Source organism: Typopeltis vanoorti, chromosome 16, assembly GCF_054136105.1.
Source record: "Typopeltis vanoorti isolate ZY-2024b chromosome 16, IOZ_Tvanoo_1.0, whole genome shotgun sequence".
Classification (NCBI taxonomy): domain Eukaryota; kingdom Metazoa; phylum Arthropoda; class Arachnida; order Uropygi; family Thelyphonidae; genus Typopeltis; species Typopeltis vanoorti.
The window spans coordinates 112,649,738-112,658,506 of NC_143564.1; the positions used below are offsets into that span (position 1 = coordinate 112,649,738).

An 8,769-nucleotide genomic window follows, 5' to 3' on the forward strand; every position below is an offset into this window, starting at 1 on the left:
TGTAACAACACTAAACTTGCTTGCGTGCAACAGCCTGTCGTCTATGGCATCAAGTAGCGGGTTATGGGAGGGGAAGCTATACTGAGGCATGACTCACTGCCACGTGTTGTTAAAAATTTAGTCAATTTAAAATCTTTGGGGTCTGTGACATCCCACCTTACTAATGCCGGGTTAAGATATGATTTAATATAACCTATAGGTTATTTAAGTTAGAAAGATTAGGCCTTTTGAATTACAGCTGAAGCAACTAAGGCTACAAAAAGTCACGTATTGTGTGTTAATTGTATGCATCCTTCCTGCCAGTTTGCATGTTTTGTGCATGAAAAACATGAATTTTCCAACAAGAAAAAAAACCTTCCAGTTTTCACACAAGACTGGCTACTCACCTTCTGTTGAAAAGCCCTCATAATGGTTCTTCATCCTCTAATAGGATTTGAACCTAGGTATTTCCTAAGGGTACTACCATTACCAACTGTGTCACAGATGCTCTGTTATAGCAAAAGAACAATGATTTCTATGAAGAAATTACAATCAGAAAATGAAAAATTATTTTCTTGAGACTGCTGAGGTACTGAAATTTCCCAATAATAATAATTATTATTATTATACGGGCAACTACATGGAGTCTGAAGACTCAACGTGTGAGACAAACATTATGACAAGCACTATTTCGCACAATATCTATTGTACTTTGCTTTGAACTCATTCACAGTCATGGCACCCACAACAACTTATTCCACTCATTCACCACTCTTTAAGCAAAAAAAAAATCTAGTCACCACACATCCTTGCTCAATTTCCAAGGATGACCTCTAGTTCTCTACCCATCAAATCTATTCTGAAAAATTTCCGCTGTATTAATCTTATAAAAACCCTTCAGTAATTTATATGTCTCAAATCATATCATTCCTTTTCTGCCTATCAACTGATTTCTGTAACTCACCAATATTCAACCTATCCTCATAAGGTGCATTCCATAAACCTGCCACCAACCCAAGTAACCAGATCTGTGCACAGTAGTTAAGATGTGGCATTACTGAAGCCCTATAAAGAGGTATAATAGCCTGCCATATCTCTGCATGTCATGGTGTTCTCCAATACCCAAGGAATTTAATGAGCTGCTCTAGTCACTTTTGTAATATGCCGTCTAAACTTCAACTCCCTATCTACTAATACCCTCAAATCCCTGGTCAATAGCGAGTTTTATCTCCAAGTTTTGAAGTGATTGATAGCAAGAATTCATCGCGATGGCATGAATATCATGATGCAGGCAGCTGGTCACTTTTGCACGATAATGCACCATCTCACCGTTAGAACATTGTGAGACAGTTTTTGAGCAAAAACCAAGTTTGTGTGTTGGATCACTCGCCGTATTCACCTGATTTAGCACCCTGTGACTTCTTTCTCTTTCCCCGACTTCATTTGCCGATGAAAGGAAAGCAATACGACACCACTGAAAATGTTCAAGTGGCAGTAATCATGACCCTCAACAGTATCCCAAAAACTGATATAAAAAACTCATTTAACGAATTAATTGACAGTGCCAAACGCTGTATCGAAGCTGAGGGAGAGTATATTGATCGAAATAAAGTATTTGAATAATTATAATTGGCCTGCATTTTATTTTCTATCAAAAGTTCGGTTTCTTTTTTGGACAGAGGGTGTAGATCTCTTAAGATGGTAACCTACAATTCACAGTCTATAGGAAAGAGACTCATGCAGGCCATTACATCTATGCTGAAGCACATCATCATTCCCAGTCAAAAGGCAGGTACTATAAAAACACTGGTTCATCGAGCCCACTCCTTTTGTTCTTCAGAAGAACTATTACAGAAAGAATTGCAATATATTAATTCCTTCTCCTTATCCAATGGATATAAGAATTCCTTCATAAAAAAAGCGTTGAGTAGTCGTGTTTCAGCATCCTCTTCAAATACAGAAGAAATAACACATATACCTATCCTCCATGTGCAAGGCGTTAGCAAATGCATAGTTAAAGTGTTAAAACCACTAAATATTTGTGTTGCCTTTCTACCCATCAGAAAAATCTCCACATTCCTTATATTTCCAAAGGACAAGCTCCCACATCTCAGCTATCCAGGTGTCTACCAGATTCCCTGCTCTTGTGGATTATCATATTTCGGACAAACAGGAAGATCCGCACTTATCTGGTTAGAAGAACACAAGTCGTATATTCAGTACCTTGAACCTGAACAGTCTGGACTTGCAGAGCATGCCATCAACACTAGACAGAGTTCATTGGAACAAGACAAAAGTCATTCACAAAAGTCGGTTCCTCATGGAATGCTTTACAAAGAAATACGTGAAACGTTACTTCACTCCCCTAACTTAAACAGATCCGATGGCTTATGTGTATCCCCTTTGTGGAAGATAGTACTCTATAAAATCAGCTAATCTTTCCTAACTTTTGTAATTGTATACACACACATATATATATATAGTTTGTGTTTTTAAATAACTTAGGAAATTTAAGGGCTGTTTTTAGTTATCTTACTTTAGCTACTTAGGTGGCACCTTGTGAATATGTCGGTTATTATTTAATTGGCCTTTGTACTTGTACTGATGATGCCTGTGATACTCAGGTGAAAATTCTACTAATAAAGAATATTTTATGTGAGTTAATTCCATTATTATAATTGTAAGTAATATGTCTACTCATGGTATTTCCTTACTGAAATTTGTTATTTTGAGTAATCAGTCACAAGATATTTGAAGGCGGCGGCACTTTTGAATGTCAAGTTATAATGGTAAACTGATCATTTTCTGCATACATTTATATATTCACTTTTATCCTGGTTGATTTGTAATCCTTGTTCTCGGCAGCAATTTTGAGTTTTTTAAATGTTGTTGTAATGTTTTCAGCATTTTCTCCAACCAGGCACATACCATCTGCATATATACTAATCTGTTTATGTTATCTTTTACAGTTTCTCAAATACATTCTTCTAATGTGCTAAATTAAAAAGGGTGGGCAAAAGAGCATCTCCTTGCTTCAATCCTGTTTTGATATCAAAAAGGTTCAGATCTAATTCCATTAGCTAATACCAAGCTTCGGCTGTTAGTGGTACAAATTTTGATTAAACATATTATCAATAGAAATATTCCGGTTTTGTGACCGCATGTTTATTAGAGAACTGTTTTTAAAAAACTAAACAAGTACTCAAAAATAACCCGGCAAGTTTTGTTAGTCGTAAGACTAACATCTTCAGGGGTAAAGATAACAAACAGTTGAAAGCAGAAACTATAAGAAATTACGAAAAACAAGTTCATTTGTTGGTATTATGAACATCAAAAAAGTTCGTTAAAAAAAACCGAATACCAGATCTATACAACCATTAATGCATGTTAGTTGGAGACAATGCTATTTGTTGTTGCATTCTGTGGTTCACGCTCACTCTGTCCGAGGTCTGAAGTGGGTCAATTTTTAATAAACGATGATCAAACTTGATTTAAAATCAAACCTTGGTTTTTGTTGCATTGCGTAGGAATTTTAATCATATTTGCTGCCTCTCTGAATTTTCTTGTGAAACAATTCTTATCAATATAGGACATGTTTGTTCTTTCCCAGAGTACATCATGACCGTTAGAAGCTGTGTGATATGCTAAGCCAGATTTATGTTCTCTCTTCTTTTGTACGTCCTTTTGATGTTTGCTCATGTGGATTTCCCCGATCTCCCTGTCTGTCCCACGTAGCAGATACCGCAGGGAGTCGGGGGAAATACGCATGAGGAAACATCAAAAGGACATACAAAAGAAGAGAGAACATAAATCTGTGGCATCTGCTACGTGGGCCAGACAGGGAGATCAGGTTTTTTTTTGCATACTTGTTTAGTTTTTAAAAACAATTCTCTAATAAATATGTGGTCACAAAACCGGAATATTGACTTAAATTAAGGGGATATTAAATCCCACATAGTTTTAAAACCGAATAAGAAACTCAAAGATTGGAATCAGAGAGTTTCTTGCCGAATATAGTAAACTATAAAGTATCGGCGAACACTTAGCGTGAGCTAATGCAAGTGACCCTAATACGTACGTAGGCTATTAGGTCTAGCTACTGACTGATGAAGCCTCAAAAAAGGCTGAAACCGGTCTGGGTAGTGATCTCCCTCCATAATGTAATAACAGCATACATTTCCTAGGAAATGTGTTTTTACATTATGGAAAATACCTAAGAATAGCGATCTGAACTTTCCCCACCTTTGCAACGAGTCGTCCGGTATTGTACTACGTACTAGGGTCACTTGCATTAGCTCACGCTAAGTGTTTGCCGATACTTTATAGTTTACTATAGTCAGCAAGAAACTCTCTGATTCCAATCTTTGAGTTTCTTATTCGGTTTTAAAACTATGTGGGATAAAATATCCCCATAATTTAAGTAATGTTTTCATTGCCAAAATGAAGCTTATTAGCTCTTTATACTTAAGTAACCGGAATATTGATATTGAACTTCTTAACCACAGAAACTTACGCATAAACATATTATCTTATGAGGTATTCCTAGTTCATCTAATACTCCCCAAAGGCCTTTTCTATAAATGATATCATATTATTCAAATTAAATGGATATTGAATCCAACATTATTTCAAAGCCAAACAGAGAAACTACAAGAGTTTCATGCCGAATATAGAAACTATAAAAGTTCCTGCGGATACAAGTATAAGCCAACCTTTCACGACAGGGGCAACTCGTAGTAAAGGTAGAGTAAGCTCCGATCACTATCCTTAGTATTTTCCCATAATGTAAAACACATCTCCCAGTGGACATCTATGATATTATACATTATGGGGGGGGGGGGGTCACTACCCATATCGGTTTCGACCTTTGTTGAGGTCTCGTCAGTGGGAGCCAGACCCAGATGTAAATGTAAATACTCAGGTTGTCAAAAAATCAGGGGTGCGAGTTATACGCGAGGGCAAGTTATATTCGAGTAAATACAGTAAGCATTTCACCGACAAGTTGACATCTTGCTGCATTCCCTGCTCAGCTGACTTCTATGGTGAGTTATGATGCATAAATATTTTTCTCACTACCGTTTTTTTTTTTTTTCAAACCAACATCATAAAATCAATTTAATAATACAATAATCAATTTTACACTGAATAATATAAATTTATATATAAATATTATGGATAAAATAAAATATTATTTAAAAAATTTATAATTATTTATATAATATTATAAATTAATTAATTAATATTCTATTAATTTTTCCCCTACTAAAAACTGCCTGGCACATCAGCAGCTTGATTTGTAAATTTTTGGCACGCACCAGCATGACAGCAACTCAGATTGTAAACTTTTGGCATGCGCACATAAAAAGGTTCGCCACCACTGGCATATGATATTATATGCTTTTCTAAAGTCTATAAATAAAATATGGTCCTGCAGATTATATAATTCCCATTTTTTTTCTACATCTGTAAGTGTAGAAATTTGGTCAACTGTTGATCCATTTCTTCACCTATATTTTCTTCATCATAAGGCAAGATTATTTTTAGTATAATACTGCACAAAATTTTGTAGACTGCTGACAGTAGCAATTTTTAATTTTTACATTCAATTTTGTTTCCCTTTTTATATACTGGAATGATAAGCAATTTTCCATTCTGCTGGTATCTCTTCTTGTTCCCATATTAAATTTACCAGCTTATGTATATGAATGGTTAATTCACTTCCCCGATATTTAAATATTTCTGGGTGACAAGTATGATACGTATTATATTTAAAAGACTCAACAGGTTTTCATCACAATTTAGGAGTTTTTGTTAAAGTACTCTCTCCACTTGTTTACTATTTCATCTCTAGTGGCTAGTGTTTGTCCATTGCTGCTTTCATATGTAGGGCTGTTTTTTTGGTTTTCTGGATACTCCCAAATGCAATCCATTCTCGTAAATATTTTATTTCCTGATTATTTTATTAGCTTCCTTGCTGCCTCTTTCTGTATCTCTGAGAGGCATGTATATCAGTGTGTAATTAAGCCAAATGCTTCTATCTTTCTTTACTGCCAGTTCACCATTCTTCATTCAACCATTTTTGTGCTGTATTTTACTTTGAATCCCAAATGAGTGTTCTGCTGCTACTTTTATGCTATCTTTGATACGATTCCAGCTATTTAAAATATTTTCATTATCTTCCAGCTGTATATTTTTCAATTTCTGTTTTAATTCACACTCATATTTTCTTCTCTCCTCAGTTTTAACTGTTTTGTTAATATTATTATATCTCAGTTAATTTGCATGTGTTGCGAACTATAGCAGAACTTAACAGTTTTCTGTTAAGTTCTGCTATAGTTCAGAACTCAACAGTTTTCTGCAGTGATATAATGAAGATCCTTCCTTTCATGGTAAAATGACATGAATGTGGGAGGCATATGCATACTTCGAGTTCCCATACATGGCAGATAACAGATTATTTAACGAAGTCAAGCATGTTATTAATTGCATAAATGGTAAATACAATAAACGTAATGTAACGATTGTGAACAGAAAGTGTCCTGAATTGTTACATAAAAGCATCACATAAATTGTGAGTCAAATCCGCTGTCATTTTTTTTTATTATTATTTATTTTTTTATAGCACATACATAACTGTTTGGAACAACTGTTCCAAACTAAGAATAAATGAAAAAAAAAAAAAAAAAAAAGTCCGTTAACCCTGATATATTATAGCTATTTCAGTACAGCTGTATTAATAAATATAAAAAGTGGATTCCACTGTTTATCCTTAAAGAATGCAATAATAATATACGCTCTGTAAAATTTCAGTATTAACATATTTTTAAGTGACTCAAGTCCTCGGAAAGATGGCAATTATAGTGCTTATGGAATATAATTCCACAAGTATAGCATGTAATAAGTTCCAAACAAAAGATGGAGAGGTCGTTGATAACAGATTTCTCAATTAGCAAAACTATACAAATACTATGCGACTTGCGTAAACTGGCCAGTGCAAAACTACTAAAAGCTTTTTATTTTCAAAAAAAAAAAAAAGGGAGGGGGATGGTGTAGGAAAGAATATATAAAAAAAAAAAAAAAAACGTTTAACAAAGGAAACTAATTACGGGGGAGGAAGATACGAAGGGGAAAGAAATATACCATTTATTATCAAAATATTATAATTATGCTATTTATTAACATACTTCTTCCTCTTGTCCAACTTTTACCGTTTCCCCCTCCTCACTCTGCTTGAATTCTTCTGCTGACATTATTACAGAAATACGGAAAAAACAGTAAGATATTTATCTAAATAATATAAGTAGTAAATTTTAATTCGTATCCTCACACTATACTACTCACAATGGTGAATTTTTTTTTGCCGCACATTCAGTGACAACAAATGCGCCTGTAGCGATACCTACCACCACTGAGTATCTATGAAAGCGAAAAAAACAACATTTTAGATATGATACGGCGTAATTTTGTCAAAATTAATGAATATTATAGAAAATATTCTATGCAAAACTGAAAATACTCAAGATGATTTCTGCATGCAGTAAGATTTCTGTTTATCTCTGTAACTGCAAAATTAAAGAACTAGAAGATCAACTGTTTCTTTTCATTTGTGAATGTTTAAAATACTTTTGAACAGGTTGTACAAATGCAGATATTCTACCTATGAAAAGTTGAGGGAACTAGGAAAGTTTAGGGACCCGCAAGAATGTGGGTGGTCTGAAAAGTTCTCGGCCTAACAATGAAAAACGAATTTATAATTTCAAAATTATTTTTATTTTTCAACATAATCTCCCTTAAGACTAATACATTTATTCCAGGGATGTTCAAGCACAATTATCCCGCCCTTGCACTGTTTCTCAGTAAGCTCTACAAAATACCCCTCTACAGCTGCAATCACAAAAACGCTGACCAGAGAGGAAGATTTTTAGTTTTGGGGAAAGATAGAAGTCACAGGGAGCTAAATCTGGGGAATAGGGTGGATGTTCCAACAATTCATAGTGCAGATCCCTTAATTTTCCGATTGCCAAAACACCTTTCTGGGCAGGTGCATTGTACTGATGAAAGGTGATTTTTTCTTCTGCAAACCAGGTCTTTTCTCACGAATTTTTTCGTCTAGTCTGGTTAAAAGATCGGAATAATAAAACCCGGTTATTGTTTTACCCTTTTCAGGATAATTAATAATCAAAATGCCTTTATCATCCCAAAACACCAATGACATGATCTTGTTTTCTTTCGCACTGAACTACTGGCTTCTGTCCACTTTTTTGGCTGCTGTTTGGATTCTGGTGTGTACTGGTGAATCCAAGTCTCATCCATAGTAATAAGTCGAAGCACAAAATCAGTTTTATTCTTGTTAAAACGCTCCAAGCACTGATCAGAGATTTTCATGCGAGTGCGTTTTTGATCTGTGCGACACCCATCTTGCGCAAAGCTTTTTCATTTGCAGTCCTTCATGCAAAATGTATCCTACACGTTCTTTTGAAAGGCCTATAGTCTCAGCAATTTTACGCACTTTGATTCGCCGGTCATCCAATACTATATCATGCACTGTTCAATGATTTCTGGTATTGTTACACTTTTTGGACGTCCTTCACGTGGATCATCTTCAAAGCTGGTACGGCCGCGTTTAAACTCGGTAGCCCAATTCTAAATTGTCAAAAAGGAAGGAGAAGAGTGCGCATAAACTTTTCTGAACTTGGAATGAATTTCTTTTGGCGTTAAACCTTCTTTTACAAAGAATTTTACAAAATTTTTAGAAAGTGACCATTACTTAGCATTAAGCACGCTAAAAAT

General features: G+C 34.9%; 1 protein-coding gene across 1 annotated transcript in view; it reads right to left on the reverse strand.

The window, feature by feature from the left end:
* The window catches only part of endos (endosulfine alpha), a 62,842-nt gene extending 55,482 nt beyond the window's left edge, over positions 1 to 7,360 (reverse strand). The window contains exon 1 of the mRNA XM_090406509.1: positions 7,164 to 7,360. Within this exon, the coding sequence (XP_090262635.1) occupies positions 7,164 to 7,229 (66 nt within the window). The 5' untranslated portion in view covers positions 7,230 to 7,360. The remainder of the gene's footprint in view (positions 1 to 7,163) is intronic.
* Positions 7,361 to 8,769: the final 1,409 nt, after the last annotated feature.